Raw genomic sequence first — 17,937 nt, forward strand, 5'->3', positions numbered from 1 at the left:
GCGCGCACGCGCTTCCGGGCCCGGCGGGACGGCGGGAGCGCAGGTCCTGCAAGGGCGGAGTAGGGCGCGCGCGGGGCTCCGCCGGACAAAAAGGGGACGGAGACCAGGAGATCACCTTAGATAAATCTCATAGCATTTTACCCGCCCGCAGACATGTTCATCCCGTGGCTACTCTCACGCGGGCAGCGGGAAGCAGCGCGGCCACCGAGCGGCCAGGACCCGGGGAGGAGGAAGAGACGGGGCGGGCGCGGACGCCGGCGCCGCTGCCATGGTGCCGCTGCCGGTGCGCCGCGCGCTCCTCGCCGCCGCCCTGGGCTCCGCCGGCCGCCTCCCCCCGGGGGCAGCCCCGCTCAGCCCCGGCCCCGTCTCTCCTCGCCCCGCAGCGCCAGCGCGGCGCTCCTCGGGCGCGGGGAGCCGGGAGGAGGCCGAGGGTCCCAGCCGGGCCACCGCCATGCTGCGGCACCTGCTGCTCAAGCTGCGGGCCACCGGGCCGGTGACGGTGGCCGAGTACATGCGGGAGGCGCTCACCAACCCCGGCCAGGTGCGGGCGGGGCCGGGCCGGGGGCTCCGGGCCGTGGCGGGCGGCGCGGCAGCCGGGCGGAGAGCAGCCCCGCCGCGCCGCTGAGCGGGCCCCGGCCCCTCTCCCCCTCTCCGCAGGGTTACTACACGCGCCGCGGCGGCATCGGCGAGAGCGGGGATTTCGTCACCTCACCCGAAATCAGCCAGGTGTTTGGCGAGGTAACGCCGAAAATAACTCCCTTTCGTTCTTAAGCTGGCAGCCGTCTCCAGGCCGGCACCCCGCGGTGTCAGCGCCCCTGACTGGCACCGATGAGTGATGGACACGCAGCTTCAGGTTACTTCCCCAAATTAAAACTGGCTTTGGAGGAGGAAAGAGGTGTTTTGTTTGGAGTCCTTTCATGTGTTATAGTCTGGGACACCGTTTGTGCTCGGAAACACTTATTTTCACATAGAACTTGTCTATATATATATTAAAAAAAACTTACAGTAGTTCCCCAGTATGAAAACTCCACTCCAAAATCACTGTCACATTTTGGCCTGGTTCACTCTGGTTTGTGCATCGTTTCCAGTGGTGAAGACTGGCTAAAGGCTGCTCTCGGTGATGCTGTTGTGAAGAACAGCTGTTTGGCAGCTGTTGGGCTGTGACCTGCCTTTGAGCCTTAAGTAAAAGTTCTTGCACCAGCCAGAAAAGAGTCCCACCCATTCACTGATGGAGAGTTGCTCCTGCTGGGCTGACAACAGACAATTGTGATTTTAATACATAAAGAGGGCAACATTGTGTATCTTAATTATTTTTCACAAAAATCCTGGGAGAGAATATCACATACTTTAGTTATTATCAGGCAAAAGGCAGGTGTAACTCTTTCTTTGTTTCTCACTGTCAGTTAATAGGAATATGGTACGTTAGCGAATGGATAGCCATGGGCAAACCTAAGGCATTCCAGCTGGTGGAACTGGGCCCCGGGAGGGGCACTCTTACCGATGATATATTACGGGTAGGTGAAAACTAATATTAATACTCTCTATTTCTGGCTTTATTCTGTGGCTACGGTGAAATCTGAAGGAATGAAGTTTTGCTGTCAGGGTTTAGCCTTCCTTAGTAACCAAATAATTTCACTCAGGGGATTTGCAGCTTAGAATCTAATTAGAATATATGCAAGTTTCTGCTATACAGCGAAGAGATCAGGTCTCTCAGTTGAAAGCTGAACACAGCCTGGTGTGTACACACTGTGCAGACACGTGTGTAATCTTTCAAACACTACCTGATAGAAGGGAAGGGTGGGAATATTTCATTACAAATTTTTTCTGTATAGAAAAGCATTATCCAAACTGAAATCCATTTGGGAGGGTGGCCTCAGTGCAAGCACTGGGGGGAAGTGGAGGAGGACAAAAATACAGGAGTGAAGTTGTGCTGGTTCCTTTGAGGATTTCAGGAGCTTATTTTTTTTTGAGTTAACCCTTCCTGTTCTGCCATGCTTGTATGGCTGTCTATTAATTAAAATCTACTGATTCAAAATCAAATCGCTAATGGGATTTAGTACTTAAGAAAAACTTTAATTGTATTTACATATGTTAATGAGAACAGTAAAATGTATGATGTTGAGCACTTTTTGTTTATGGTGTCTGGAAAAACCAAACCATTTTTCTCCTAATGCTAAACCTACTGCAAGTATCAGAGGAGCTACTCACTTTCAGGCTATTACTATTCTAAATTAGCATTTCATGTTGCCATCCTTACAGCTATATAATGTGTACTGCACTTTGCCAACTTTATTAAGTTTATCCATTTTATTCTGGAGGAGGAAAATGCAGTCTTTCACTGAGAGTATTTTCTTAAATGAAAGCCAGCTAAATCTTATCTTGAATATAAGTAACGAAATTTAAAGTTAGTTCCTAAACCTTTAATATATACAGCATGTGACTGGGCCTAATTGAATTCATCTGCCTTTGTAGGTCTTCAACCAGCTTGCCTCTTTACTAAGTAAATGTGATGTCTCTATACACCTGGTAGAAGTGAGTCCCAAACTCAGCGAGATCCAAGCGCTGACGCTGACGGGAGGGAAGGCACAGTCAAACCCCGAGGACAAGTCTGCTTACATGAAAGGCATTAGCAAAACTGGAGTTCCCATTTTCTGGTACAGAGACATTCAAGATGTGCCACCAGGTAAGGAGCTTGAATGTCTTGTTACAAGGATGGCGTCCTTCCTCCGTTTGCAGCTTCTGATAACAGAGGACAGCTCTGCTAGTTTTCATAACTGATAGAAAAGTAGGTAATACACATATTCGTTCTTAGTTCTTATATGAGTCCAAGGCAGGATCTTGACTCATTTTCATAACTGCTACCTGTTCTCACTACCTTCATTTTGGGACAGTTACCTAATTTCATATATTCTAACTTTTTCTTTTCATGGGAAACCATTTACTGGCTTTTCTTGAATGTCCTTTCTTGAATGGCCTGGGAGCTAGAGCTACCTGTAGAAATGCTGTCTTTGATGTATCTGAGTTGGAAGTATTATTTCACAACCACATTAACTAGTTTAATTCATTAAGATTCAGAAAATATTTTAATTTTCAACTGGAAGCTGCTATGGAAGCATTAATAATTTAATGCATTCTTTTTTACCTTCCCGCAGGCTACAGCTTTTACCTAGCACATGAGTTCTTTGATGCCCTGCCAATACATAAGTTTCAGGTATAACAAGATTATTGTAATTGTGATCATTAGCTTAAATGCCTATTCTCTTTGAGGAAGAACAGAAATAGGGTGCCAAACTAGACACATGTTGTCTATGATGATAAAATATTTCTAATTAAACTTGGACAAATAAGGCTTAATTCAGCTGATAACTGTAAAATTAGTAATTATTCTTGAATGGAAAAACTTGTAGAAAGCTAGATTTCTTTTAGCTTAAACAAGCCTCAAGTTTCTCTTTCTCATGTTATACTAATAAGTTTTTAATTTCAGCATTATTTTATGTACCACTACTAAAAAAAGACAACACTCTGAAGGGCTTTCATTTGAATGTTAATGAGAATAGCAAAATAAAGGCTAGTTAGGATTCAGAATAAACTTTCAACTTCAGTTTGATAATTTATGAGAATCACTGGCAGAATAAATTTATTTTTTGATAAGTTAAAGGTTGCGCTGCCAATAAAAGAGGCAGGATTTTTCTCAACAGCATCATTCATTTCTTTCAAGTATAATTAAACCAGTCTCTGCCACAAACTTTTTCCAAGGCACTTATTGGGATTAAACAGAAGGGAATAATTGCTGTTAATAGCATATAACATTCTTAAAACGTCTGTGAAAGTGCTTGATGCATCAGTTCAATTCAAAATGCAAGATACTGTGTCTACCCACGAGAGCATAAAATGAGTCCTGTGGGTTCATTCACCAGAGAACAGAGAGAGGCTGGCGTGAGGTGCTGGTTGACATCGATCCAGAAGTTCCTGACCAGCTGCGGTTTGTCCTGTCACCATCCAGTACCCCCGCAACAGAAAATTTTATTCAGGTAAGGTTACGGCTACCAGAACTCATACTTTACTAACTCTTTCAAGTACGTTTGCTGATTCTCAGTTACTCTGACAGCAAGAGGAGGGCTCTCAGTCTATATATGAATACATTTAATCACAGCATTTAACTTTACCATTTAACGTACCACAGCAATGCAGTCTCACCTGACACAAGTATTCTTACGTATTACAAAAAGGCTCATTTCAGTTGACTATAGGTTCCAGAAGAGATGACTGAAATCCACCACTCTGAAAACACAAATTGAAATTGGTGGTTAGCAGAAACTAGCTCAAACTCCAGGTAGCCTTGAATACCCCCCCCTGCACCTCTGTGCCCCAGTGAAGCGGTGACATTGCCAAGACATCCAGTGTGAAGAACTCTTGCCCTGTACTTGTTTGCTAATGCAGGTGTTTTGATGTTTGAACTCTGCACTAGCCTGAAGAGACGAGAGATCATGTGGAAGTGTGTCCTGAGGCTGGTGTCATCATTCAGAGGCTTGCCTGTCGTATAGAAAAGGATGGTGGGGCTGCACTGGTTGCTGATTATGGTCATGATGGAACCAAAACTGACACTTTCCGGGTAAGTCATTTACCCTGAAATAATAAGCCAAAATACTCTTTCTTTTATTTTTCACTTGGATCATTAAGTTATAAGAGAAAGGTCTTGGGTGGACATAATAGCAAAAACCGCAGTATGCTGCAATCATACAACTGAGTAATTGAGTTCTTATTTAATCAGTACCCATAAGGGTTCCTTTCAGATGGAAAGGATAATCCTTGTCCTTGCTAGATTTATCTCAAAATTTCGAAGTATAATTTGCTATTCTCACAACTCCCGTACACAATTTAGTCTTTGCTAGCTTCTGCAATTTCATTTTTCAGGGTTTCCGGAATCATAAACTTCATGATGTCCTGAAAGCTCCAGGTACAGCAGACCTGACAGCAGATGTTGATTTCAGCTATCTTCAAAAGATGACACAGGGAAGAACAGCCACATTAGGCCCCATAAAACAGCGGGAGTTTTTAAAAAACATGGGCATCGACCTCCGATTGCAGGTACGATAGTACTTACAGGTACATAAACGCTCCTAATCCACAAGCAATGCTCTTAAGCAGCAAGAGAGCTTTTATAAAAATCTGATTTTTAAAAGAAAGTTTTTTCAAAGCAACCTATAGGCGTGATATTAACAAGTTGGTTCTCCTAGACCTAAGTTACTCTGGATCCCTTCAGAGTAAACCGATCATATTACAGTTAGGAGTATTTAATGCAAAACTTTGCTACATACATCAGCGTATGAGCTCCACCAGGGATCTCACCAGTTTTACTGAACCTTATGGCAGTTACACTAATACAAGTGAAAAGTATGCAACAAGAGATTCAGGCATGAAGGAATTTCTAGGAAAGCAGGAAGGGCTGTAACTTACGTGTTTTGTTTTTAGGTGCTGTTACAGAATTCACGTGACACAGCAACTCGGGAGCAGTTACTCCGCAGCTATGATATGCTGATGAACCCCAAGGAGATGGGGGACCGATTCAACTTTTTCGCCTTGCTGCCTCACCACAGACTTGCAGAGCCTGACAAGAAACATAAGCCAGAATCAAAGTCTCCCATAGCGCCTGTTGCCGGATTTGGTGAACTCTTACTGAAGTAATTTCAAATACTGTAACAAAATGTCTAATAGTAACATCTTTTAATAGCAATTTATTAAATTAAAAAAGAAAATAAAAAAGGAATAGAGTCCTGCATTTTATGGTTTCATGTGCTGAATGTTTTACAATAATGTAATCCGCATATAGCTACATACACAGTAAGAACTAAGTATTTTTATCTATCTTTAAACTGAAAGCACATGAAACGTCACATTTCTTCTCCAGGCAATTTTCTCACACAAATCTGTGCTTCAGGGCCAAGCCACGTTTTGGCAAGGAGTGCTATTTCAGAATAAACCTAGTGGAGCACACTAAACCTACTGACCAACCTACTCAAAGCAGTATGTGTAGAAACCAAACACTGTACACACAGAAACCAGCAAACACAGAGCAGAGACTGAACCATGTTTCAGGGGTCTTACGATGGAGCCGAGTGAAGTATTTACTAGTGGAATCAAGTTAAAACGTGTCAGTAACAAACAGATGTGCTAGGAGACTTTGAATGTACTCAGCTTTGATAGTTGCTTAAAAAACAAGATGCCTTGACATTTTTAAAGGTATTTTTATAAAGAGGACGGTGACTGGAACCATTTGGGAAGAGTTATTAGTTCCAAAGCACCTGCTAACAGAATTACCACAGCAAGCCAAATCTAATGACAAATCCACAACCAAGGAAGCATAACGAAACATTTACTTCTGACTCATGATAGGAGAGGTAATTCATTTAAATAAAAAGAACAAGTCTGATAGGGAAATAAATTTTATTTTCAAGCTTATCAGAGGATATTTACAAACAATGGGATGTATAAAAATATAAAAGTACTTGACAGTGTCCTTTTGAGGCTATAAATTTTACATGAGCTTTTCTCTAGCATCATCGTAGCACTATTTCTTGAATGAACGCAACTTAATTCATCTAGGGTTAAGGATATTAAACACTGTAACCTACTGCTGTCAAAGTGAGCAGTAAAGGTAGAAAAAAAGGGAATAAAAAACTCAGCTATCTTTACTACTCTGAAGAAAGTTTACTCCTAATGTATGTCTGATTTTTTGGTTCCTTGACTATTCACTGCCTATGGCTTCTATTGTCTGGCCCCATAAGTCCAAATATATGCTCAGGTGATCTCCAAAGGTCAACAGCTTTTTTTTTTTTTTTTAAATACAACTTGAAGAATAAATAGCTCATATAGTATTTTGGAGCAGAGCAGACTTGTTGGGGAGAGACATCAGCCAGACCTTTTACTTCATTGTTGTCCCCTCCTTCCTCTATTCCTGTTGTGCTTTTTCAAGTGACCGAGCTGGCTTTTTTTCCTCCCTTAAAACAAAACAAACAAAGAAAAAAAAAACCCACAGGAAAACCTGAAGTGACAGCTCAAGTAGTTTAAAAGTAAAAAAGTTTAAAAACCAGACTATATCTACGTTATTCTAGTTAGGATGGAAGATAGCAATGGCTTCACTGAGATTTGGGTCACATGAGCAGTGGAAGTTGAAAAAAAAACACTGCTTCCCTTGCCAAGTCTGGACAAACAGCAGATTACCAACTTCACAGGTGATTGTTCTGGTTCCAAAGATGAAAAGCGGTGCCTCTCTGAAGAACCAGTCCTCCTTTAACAGGATGGTAAGGTTAAGGGACAAATTCTGCCCCTTTGGAATTCCTTAGCACTGCCTTGACAGCACAGAAGGGGAGGATGAACCCCAAGGTAGGAGGGCAGGAACAGCCATCAGGCAAGTCCCTTGCACAAACCTGAGAAAAACCATGTGCAAGGAGAGAGCACTCATGGTGGTCAGAAGGGCTGAAACACTCTGCCCACCGCTGGCTGTAGGGAATTGCCATAGAGATTGCACCAACATTTTTTACAGTTTGGTATATCCTAGCCAGAGCTCAGCCTTTACCAACTTAGACACCTACAAAATGCAGTGGTGGTTAGATTGAGGGCAACAGGAAAAGAAAAGGTGGTTTAAAGACCCAAACCTACCTGTGGGTACATACTTTGCAACTGCCACTGACTTAACTGCAAGGTCACTGTCATTGCAAGCAGCTGCCAGCCCTAAAATAACAGTGTAAAATTTTATGTATATCTAGACATAGAAAAAGTCTGCTCACCTGCTTCCTTACCTGAATAACAACAGTAAGAAAAAAATACTTATCTATACACACACACAAAATATCTTTGTAGGACAGAGAGGAGATACCCCAAAGCCTCTTGCTGCCTTTGCAGTTCAAGACTATAGAGTATTTTAAAAGTGTTTCAAACCAAGCTCCAGTTAAGGGGCTTGGCACACTGGATATGTACAGCCATTCAGGACCTTCCAGCAGCACAATGCTGTTATCCCACACAAAAGGAAAGATTTCACCTTTTTGGTTTTAAAAATAGGACCAAAAAAAAAACCCTCTTCTGTTTGCATTTAGCATTCATGGCCTCAAACTTTTTTGAAATAGCATGAATTTTAAATGTTACACTGTCCTCCGAGGGAATAATTTCCAAAGAATACTGCTGCTTCCTCTCTGTTGTGCCAGAAGTCCAGTAAGCGATTGAGAATCCATCAACTAAGGCATCTGCATAAAAAACTAAATTAGGAGTTGGGTTTGAACTCTTCATTCAAAAGAATGAAGGAGGGCGGGGGGTGCTGCAGGTTTAGGTCAGAAGGCAAAACCCTTTCTCCTACAATCCAGCTGCCCTGGCAGAAGCAACAGGCGATTTATGTCCACTGTTACTCCTAGGTTTTGAGCAGAGTTAAGATACAAGCTAGCGGGCTACAAACTACTCCTGATGTAACTCCAGGGAACCTTAGAAAAACTAGAAAAATATTAGAAAAAACTTAAAATCTAATTACTCAAACCAACAGAAGAAAGCTGCATGTATTTTTCCCTATTCTTCCACATCCTTCCGCTAGAAGCTGTTTTTCCAGAGTGAAAGCATTTCCATATGCTACATCAAGTCTTGTGTGCTCTCTGTGCATTACTTGCTTAGTCTTAAGGCAAAATGCCTTTGGTGTGTATCAGTGATGTGTGCCAGGCTTGCACAGCAACACACTGTTGTGTCTTACTGCTGTTTTAACACACAAAATAAAGGACTAGCATAGCTTTGATTGTCATCTCTTTAGATTGTCAGCCAGCATTTCAAGAGGAATGTAAGAAGTTATGGGGGGGGTTTTTGGGGGGGCAGTATCTGGAAAAAGTTCAGTTAGGGCAACTGTCTTAACAGCAGCAAATTATTCCTTCATCTATGAAGCTGTATTTGACCTAAAACACCATGTTTTGCTATTAGCCAAGGTATTCTGCACTGATTTCTTTTTAACAGTCTCTTTTCACCATGCACAGTTTAGGAAACAGGAGATGTATCTAAATAACAGAAAACAGTCCTCTATGGCCTAGTAAATAGGGATTAGAAAACCATTATAAAATTCTTACTGTGTAAGCTATTTAAAAAAAAAAAAAAACAAACTTGAAAAACACACAAACTGTTCATCTGTACACATTACACCTCAGTAATGGCTTTGCAGGCACACAGATCGGTGAAATGTTACCCCATGGGGCTTGTCCCACTGTCCGGTAACTACTCATGGTTTAAGTCAGAGATAGAGAAAAGCTTGTCAGACGACAGTCTATTCCCATGTCAACGCAGGATCCTCTGGGGCTGTGTACACTGAACTATGTGTACAGCATTCAGAAAGAACAACAGTCATTCCAAAACTTATCTTCAGTTTCTGTCTGGAGTGTCCTTTGCTGCAATTTAGCATAACGAATAAATCAAGGGTCTTCTTCCATGTCATCTGGATTAGGAGCCATAATAAAATGCTGGGGGTACTCAAGGTTGTGTTCATAAGCATGTTCTTTCCAGCGTGCATCATCACTCTCGTGGGTGATGTAACGCTCTCCAATGCGCGTTTCAAATTCTCTGAGGTCAAGCCAAGTCTGATAATCCTAAGGAGCAATAGAGATTTAAGGAAACGGTTTAAGAAACAGCAGCATTACATTCCCACAGATAAATTCTGCAGTTTGTCTCCACTTTTAGTATAAATAGCCACAAGATATAATCAACAAGATCTGTTAAAAACAAACAAAAAACAAACACCAACCCCCTCCAAATTCCCCAACAGAGTGCCCATAAAAAATATGTTTCAAAATTAAATAGGCTGGTATCTAAGGGTGTAATACTGCAAAACGTGACATCTTTCTGCAACAAGACAGCTATGTTAGCTTTATTATAAAAATTGCGTATATACACACACATGAAATTATACTCATTCCAACATTGTACTCAAAATTAATTGCGTTTTCCCCTTAATGTCTTTTAAGTTATTTGTGTGCATGGTCATGTGCGCACAGCATTGCCAAACCACTGTGAAAGGGACCCACAAGTGGAAAAACTCCAACCCAAATGACTACAAGTCACAGCACACACCAGCCTGTGTGTCCGCTTCAGCACTGAACAAACAACGTTTGTCTCTACACTGATTTCAGGGGGGCTCCATGCGCTCATCACGCATTCAGGAGAGGTGGCAGCAGAGTAAAACCATGTTGGTTTCAGACAGAAGGTAAAGAGCAGGAAGGACAGTAAGACAAACTTTTCCTTGAGGAAAGAAGCATTACAGATGGGCAGATCCTGGGACACACAAACTGTAAAGCTAAAACCAGAAATACTCAAGCCCCCATGAATGCTTGTTGACAAACTTTGATAGTTGTAGCTTTAATAAGCCTCTGAAGGACTTAATCCAAAAAAATCCTTATAAGCCATTACAAACAAAGTGAAAAAGGCAGGTGGGTTTACCTGTAACCACGGGTGACTGAGGGATTTGTCAACACTGAAACGTTTTCTCATCTTCACTTGAAGCAAATTGTTTATTAAATCAATGGCTGACAAAGAAGAACAAAACAAAAATATATTGTTTAAACACTATATCACCTCTATCATCATTTATCTGCTCCAGTGAAAGAGAATTTTTTAAATGAGTGTGTGTATCCAACTGAACTCTTAAATTTATCCAAGATCGTGAATTTTACATATACCTTCACTTAGGTTAAATGAGGCTGCAGAATAGGTAGGGGGTAAACTTCCCCCAGCTTTGATGGAAACACTAAAAGCTTTACTATATTACTCAATCTTTTTCCCTGCTGATTTTAGTGACAGAAGTGCCTAAATAACTTGGGTATAATCTTGTGTTCCAAAATGATGTAGGTACTTCCACTATTGTATACTTCTGTGTATGTCTTTCCGCATCTATCCATGTGTTAATCATATATACATTACTAATAACAAGGCTGGCATTGGAGAGCCTTAGAGACCAAGCTCTTGAACTTCCTAGATTGTTCAGGACTGACACTGAAATCCAGGTTTTGTTTCGCTTGCTAATGTACAAAGCTAAAATTCCAGATTCAACTTCGAACCGTTTCTGTAATTATAGTCTAGATAAAGTATGTTTTGAGATCAGAAAATATCCACACATGAGTTAACTTTTCATTGAGAATTTTGGGAAGTTTCCCACTCCTCATGCATGCAATCAATTTTTCTTGCTAAATCTATTGACTTCTCCTGCCCTGAAAATTATCTAAAACATTATATTTGACAATTTCTCTCTCACAAATATATACCAGCTCATATTGATTCATTTTGGCATAGTCTACTAAATTCAAACTATCAAAAATTCTCACTCCTATCTGAATGAACCTTGAGGTTCAAGCATTTGAACACATTATCTATGTATAAAGACATTCTAATAGAGAAGATTCATTTCTTTACCTTCACTAGAAATTTCCTTCCAAGGATTTGGTGGGTACATAAATGCCGCATTTTGAATCTGATCATTTATATCCTCATCTTCATTAAATGGGAATGTACCACTAAGGCTCACATAGACAATGACTCCTACCGACCACATGTCTAGAGAGCGGTTGTAACCTTTACTCCTCAGCACTTCCGGGGCAAGGTAAGCAGGTGTCCCCACCACAGAGCGCCGGAAAGATTTTTCACCAATGATACGTGCAAAGCCAAAATCACACAGCTTCACCTGCAAGAGAAATATATTTTTAACTGCAAAATCTCTTCTCGATCTCCAAAGGATGCTACTGCCCAAGACCAGAGTGGTACTTGATACCATTTCTGCCATAATTTTAAACATTGTACGCACCAAAACAGAGACAAAACATTACATAAGCCAGTCACAGTTGAGGTTTTAGGCTGCTGGTTTTGCAGACTGCAAATGGAGCGTGCCTCAGGCTGGGACATGAACTGGCCTTGCACAGACCAAGGTCCAAGCCAGTATGTGTAGTGCATGGCCACAAATGTGCAAATAAGGACAAAAGACTTGATTCCAAACTCAGCTCATTTTCAGAGGCAAATCCACACACTCACAAGGCACAGAACCAAAATTTAAAAAAAAACAACACATGAATCCCAGTCAGATCACATTCTTCTTAATCACATTCCTGAAGCTGGAGGCTTCAGCTACACAGAAATCAAATTATGAGAGCTCAGATCTAGCCACCTCTGGACAGAGCAGTCCAATAATCATCCAGGCAAAAAGCATCAACAGCTGGTGCCTGCACTGATGCTCAAGTCTTCATGGTTCTTTAATGCAGCAGGCACTTGTACAGAAAAAAGGATCCAGATCAAGTGTAGCACTAACCCCAAGTTAATAAGCCCTCCTCAGGATGTAAAAAAGAGCAATGTACTACAGGCCATACAAGTGATTCTCCAAAAATCCATTCCGCTTTGTATTAATGTCGTAGGACTGGAAGCAATTCCCTGATGCTGCCTAGCTTTTAATTTCTGTATATCCTCCACAAAATCCATACTATCCAAGGCATTTAACATAATAGTTGACAGTGCATAAATACTAATACCACTGGCAGCATTTCTCTTACAGAAATTAGCTACTTAGTTTATATTACAATGTAACATCACACATACTGATGAAGAAGATCCCTGAGCAAGACCACTGACAAATGAGCCAGTCCCTTTTCACAGCAGGTTACAAGCAAGACAGACAAAACTGAGGGGGAGAAGATGATGCACAACAGGAAAGTTGTTTCTCCAGGGTCAAACAGCACTGGAACAGAAGCAAGGACTCATCTTGAAGCTTCTACTCCTGTTCCTTTTCCAATAGACTATTCTTACTAATCCAGATTATCAGTTTCCATGCACTCTTCACAAGCATAAAAAAAAGATACAGTTTACACTGCCTTTTGCTAAGTGCTGGCAGTAGTTGTACTTCTCAGACTCTTTGGCAGAAAGAACGCTGGAACACAGCTGTGTTGTGAGACAGGACCCACGACTGAAGGGAAAGAAACTGAAACAGACCGTTGAGCATAAAAGTCAGGTGAAGAGTTAAAAGGGGAAAAGACAATTATAACACATGTCTTTCAAGTAATTCTAGATGAAGTCAGTTGAACAATCCCACAAGAGGCCACCTTTTAAGCTGCAATGGCTATACTGCTTTAAAAAAAAAAAAACAACAATCAAAAGCAATGAAAGTAGTATTTTTTAATCTTCACTCACTTGAGGGAATGGCTCTGCTGATGCTAGTAGTACATTTTCTGGTTTTAAATCACAGTGCACAATATTCTTGAAGTGTAAATTCCTCAGAGCAACAAGTATCTACAAAAAGGAAAGAATATTTTCAGAACTATTCAAGTGGACCAAAAGTGTCAACAGTCATACACACTAAGCAATACAGTAATTTGTACCAACACAGTCTTAAAGAATTAATTAGTATATACTGTGCTACTACTATTTTTTCCCAGCCTATCAAGACTTGGAACTAATGGGCTGGATTTCCCCTGCCCCCCAACTCCTCCCTCTGTTTTAAACGCTTACTGTTTTGACATGCATCTTTGGATGTCCATAATGTAATGTCTTGGGAAAGATGGGCAAAATGATTTAACCTAATTAGCATTGAAAATTCTTTCAATGTTTATTCAACTGTCACTAGGTGTGCAGCCCTCTGTGCTGCCTCTTTTAAATAACAATACAGACAATGGCTTCTCCAGACTCCATTCTCATGTAAGGAGACAAATCATGTAAGAAGACAAATCTAGCCTTTCCTCAACAGGTAGAGAGACTGAATGCCAACCTGAGTGACCATGAACTTAGTTATTCTTTCTGGAAGTCGACTTTTCTCACTGGAAAGAATCATCTCTAGCATATCCCCATGCAGCTTTTCCATCACCACAAAGACCCGTTCTGGGGTTTCAAACATACATTCCAGGTTCACAATCCCAGGGTGGTGCAAATTCTAAAATAAAGTAGTACAGGTACATCACTACAATAAAACAGTATGAAATATCCTGAATTACAAAGAAATGTTGTACCTCCAACCAAAAAGTGGTGAAGTGGAGAGTTAGAGATGAAAAAACAAGATGTCCGAGGCCAAAAACTACCTTGAAACACAAATGTCAAACCATGAAATATGCTGATTATCACTACTGAGACTAATTTGTTTTAACACAAATTATCCATAATGATTAATTTTACAGTTGATACACTCAGTAGCTTAAGTACAGAACATGAAAGAATGACACTCGTAAATCGATGAGACAGTGTGGAAGACAGCCAAAAATAATAGTTTCCTGGTACCCGAGGGAGACAACAGAGCCAAAGTACAGGTCATCAATGGGTTTCCTGTAGGGGGTAGATACCACTCCCAAATTACCAACTCTACCAAATACTCAGTAATTCCCACTCTTCTGAGATTCCCTCTCACAAAAAGATTTACAAATCACACACACAGATCTAGAACTCAATTCAGAGCACTTACACACATTACAAAAACTTATTAATGACTTGAAACAAACTCGAATGTGATCCAAAAATACTTTTGTACCTGGAGAATGGCTACTTCATTACGAAGCTGACTTTCCTGCTTAGTTGGAAACCTCATCTTGTCAATGACTTTGATAGCCACATCTCTTCCAGTCTTCCTGTGTTTTCCTAAACAGAAAGTCAAATGTCAGCCATCAAGAGGCAGAAGCAGTTCATAGCTATAAGACATCACAGCAGAAATCTTCAGAAACAAGTATATTTTGTATGAATGTACAATGTTACTATATTTATATTTAAAATTTCAATTGGTGTAAGAGTAACAAGAAGTGATCAGCCTCAACAAGAGGATAAGTTTAAACTGGTTACTACTCTGCTGTCAGGTATGCACATTGGCATTAGATATATTAGGTGAAGTTTTTGTTTGTGCAAGGGTCTTGCACATTAGCAAGTAATACCTACTCCCACAGAACATTGCCTCTCCTGTAAAAAAATAAAAAAACTACAACAAAACTATTCACGACAAATATGAAAAAATATCTACAAGTCTTCTCCAGTGGTTTCATACTTTTATGGGCTCCACACGAACAGGAAATTATATCTAATACTCTATGGGAACATAGGGGTAATAATGTGCCATGAAGAACAACATGTTAATGCCCAGGGGCAGACTGTTGTCATCGAAAAAAGCTGTAAAAGGTTGTGATAAGAAGAAAAGTGTGCTGATAGCACCAAATACTATTCCTTGCTGCAACCGGCATCAGCTACACGAAAAGCATTCCACAATACACAGAGAGGATGTTTCAAGGGCCAAGTGAGTAGCTCTAAGTGCTTACCCGGATTCTTTACAGCTAAACTGACTTCTGTCGCATTCACATCAGAGGTTAATACAAGACCTTGATAATCTACAATATTTAATACTAAACTAATACAGAACAGTAAGTCCGCACCAAAGGAAAAAAAGTCAGTATCTGCTCAGTGAGGGATTTAGAAGCCGTTTTAGGAAAAGGGACGACACCCCCCTGCTGCTCTATACTCAGGACTGGTGGCCAGGGCTTAGGCAGGGCATAGGAACTGCAACTAACACACCTGCCTTACACATCATCATGAATAAAGGGTCAGAAACAGGCTTATCTCCACCAGACAAAGTAAGGCAGTTAATGGAGACATTGTTCAAGGTCCAAAAGGGTTTACAAGGTTACCAAATAGAAATAACAATTGATGAGCAAAAAATAAATTTATAAAATATTACATTAGTGCTAAGGAAAGCCTCTGCTGTATAATGGACTGTCACAGACAACAGCATAAAGCCAGAAGTCTTTAAAGAGAGACATTTGTCTGTAACAAATCAGCACTTCTTAGGCCAAATATTAGAAATAACAGCACCCAGCTATAATTTGAAGAAAAACCTAGATTCAGTGAAAGTGACTCTGGCTCCACTAGGCATCAAATTATATTGAAACGTAGCAGAAATACCATCAACTACAAACTAGGTGCAAAAACCAGGAGACAAGTGTTAGGTTTCAAGAGAATGTAAAGCAAAACCACCAAGCTAACAAAACACTTAACTATAGCAGCTAAACTAGAGCTAAAAATTAAACACAAAGAAAAAGTAACAGAAAAGCAGCTTGAAAATTCTTTTTCCTAAGTAAAACACAATCAACCAGGTTTCAGGACAAGTTTTACATCAGTAAGAAACTGTAAAGGAATATTATTTTTTTTCTGTCTCTATTTTTCAGACCCCTCTGAACTAACCAGAATAGGCAGAGGGAAATTGTTCTCACTGAAAGAAACAGGAGTTGGATATCAATATCCTGTAAACTCCTTGATTTACAATTCATAAATCTTTGTCCAAAATAGAGGACATTAAATAAAAAACCTACAACAATGTAAGCAACTTAATTTTACCTTCATTTGTTTAAATAAAAGGTTTTGTTACCATTATTTCAGTAAGTCTACAGAGGTGAGAGAAGCCAATATTAGAAGTTACCAGGTCAAGTCTCTCAAAACACCAGCAACAACTAAGCAGTGTGCAGAGCCAGGAAAAGAATATTCTTGTATAGTATCTTTTCTTGCTCTTTCAGGTTGTGATTTTCTCTCAAGAAACTGAGTATGCATATCCTATATGTTTTAAGACATCTTTAAGCGAAAAGATTTAATGTAATAAAAGCCTTTTGTAAGTATTTATTATGTTTAGGAGCATTGAATCATGAAATATACCAAGTTGAGATTTACCTAAAAGGCGATTTAGGAGAGTACATATAGAAATAAAATCAAAACATTCAACTACTGTCTGCATTTGTGCACACTCTATTCATACGAGAGGGAGCATACTTTGATACACCCTCTGCTTTAAGAAACACAAGGGGAGGAAAAAAAAAACAAACAGACATCTTGAGTGATGTAAAACCAGACCATCAAACTGTTCAGAAGTAATAGAGAAAAGTATAACTACACAATTGACACACATAAAAACTGTAGCCACAATGCTTTCTGACTAGAAAAACAACACAATAAAAGCAGAAAGGTTACCACTTTTAAATCATTAGTTATCACTTTTACTTTCTTTCCAGATTTACGATGTGTGATTTTTCTCAACACTTGAGATACAACACATGGGATTAAAAAAAAAGAAAAAAGGAGGAAAAAAAACCAGGGAAACAGTTTATATGAAGCATTTGTAGTATTTCTTCTTTTTGTGATTACGTAATATTAACAAGTTATATGTTGCAATAGAATTTTTTAAAAACCAAAAGTGTAAAACTACATTTGAAACCTATAACTTAGACCTCTTGACAAAGAATTCATTCCTCTACTTTATCCTGCTGATATAAATTTTTAGTGGAACTGTTTGCATAAAACATGTCAATAATATGTTTGCATAAACAGTCAAAGCACAAACTAAAATATGTATTTTTCCAATTGGTTTTGGCCAAATTTTTTGGCCTGAGATAGAAACAGGTATAACTGACAGCCTCCTCAAATACATGACTTCTAATAATGTCTAATACAGACAACAATGTTAGAATTTGCAATTAAAAAACCCCATGCCATAAACCAAGGCCAAATTCAGACCAGAGATTGCTTTGTACTTAACTGTGGCCAAAATGCAATGCATATTCTAAACCAATTTTGATGCCAACGCAAAACTCGAAAGGCAAAAAATGAATTATAAGAAATACTGTACATAAAACTGCAGAGAGAAACAGTAAAGTAATCCAAACAAAACTTTAAACAAGATAAACTAGATAGTCTAGACATTCTAGATATAGATAAGTAAATATGAACAGACTAATTATATCAAGCAGACAGACATTGTACCTTAATAAATGCATAATGGAATCTAATGTAATTTACCTCCATATACAATACCGAACTGACCAGAACCCAACACTTCATCAGCAAATATTTGGTACACAGAGCTGATATCCTAATGCAAGAAAAAAAAAAAAGAAATGACAAATATCAGGAGTAATCAAAATGTTCATGAGCATA

General features: G+C 39.8%; 2 protein-coding genes across 4 annotated transcripts in view; one reads left to right on the forward strand and one right to left on the reverse strand.

The window, feature by feature from the left end:
* Nucleotides 1–272: 272 nt before the first annotated feature.
* On the forward strand, nucleotides 273–5,779 carry NDUFAF7 (NADH dehydrogenase (ubiquinone) complex I, assembly factor 7). Its single transcript, XM_014951012.1, has 9 exons — nucleotides 273–541; nucleotides 658–738; nucleotides 1,404–1,514; nucleotides 2,473–2,683; nucleotides 3,153–3,211; nucleotides 3,918–4,031; nucleotides 4,469–4,612; nucleotides 4,915–5,088; nucleotides 5,473–5,779. Exons 1-9 carry the CDS (start codon nucleotides 452–454, stop codon nucleotides 5,683–5,685), a joined length of 1,197 nt encoding a protein of 398 aa, XP_014806498.1. The 5' UTR covers nucleotides 273–451; the 3' UTR covers nucleotides 5,686–5,779.
* A 651-nt stretch (nucleotides 5,780–6,430) lies between these two features.
* Nucleotides 6,431–17,937, reverse strand: part of PRKD3 (protein kinase D3) — a 48,006-nt gene continuing 36,499 nt past the window's right edge. For all 3 annotated transcript variants that reach the window (XM_014951010.1, XM_014951011.1, XM_014951009.1), the window contains exons 13-19: nucleotides 17,800–17,872; nucleotides 14,507–14,613; nucleotides 13,757–13,918; nucleotides 13,183–13,281; nucleotides 11,425–11,692; nucleotides 10,456–10,541; nucleotides 6,431–9,608 (exon numbers count right to left, since the gene is read on the reverse strand). In XM_014951010.1, the coding sequence (XP_014806496.1) occupies nucleotides 9,435–9,608; nucleotides 10,456–10,541; nucleotides 11,425–11,692; nucleotides 13,183–13,281; nucleotides 13,757–13,918; nucleotides 14,507–14,613; nucleotides 17,800–17,872 (969 nt within the window). In that variant the 3' untranslated portion in view covers nucleotides 6,431–9,434. The remainder of the gene's footprint in view (nucleotides 9,609–10,455; nucleotides 10,542–11,424; nucleotides 11,693–13,182; nucleotides 13,282–13,756; nucleotides 13,919–14,506; nucleotides 14,614–17,799; nucleotides 17,873–17,937) is intronic.

This window comes from Calidris pugnax, unplaced genomic scaffold (genome assembly GCF_001431845.1).
Source record: "Calidris pugnax isolate Ruff unplaced genomic scaffold, ASM143184v1 scaffold24, whole genome shotgun sequence".
Lineage (NCBI taxonomy): Eukaryota > Metazoa > Chordata > Aves > Charadriiformes > Scolopacidae > Calidris > Calidris pugnax.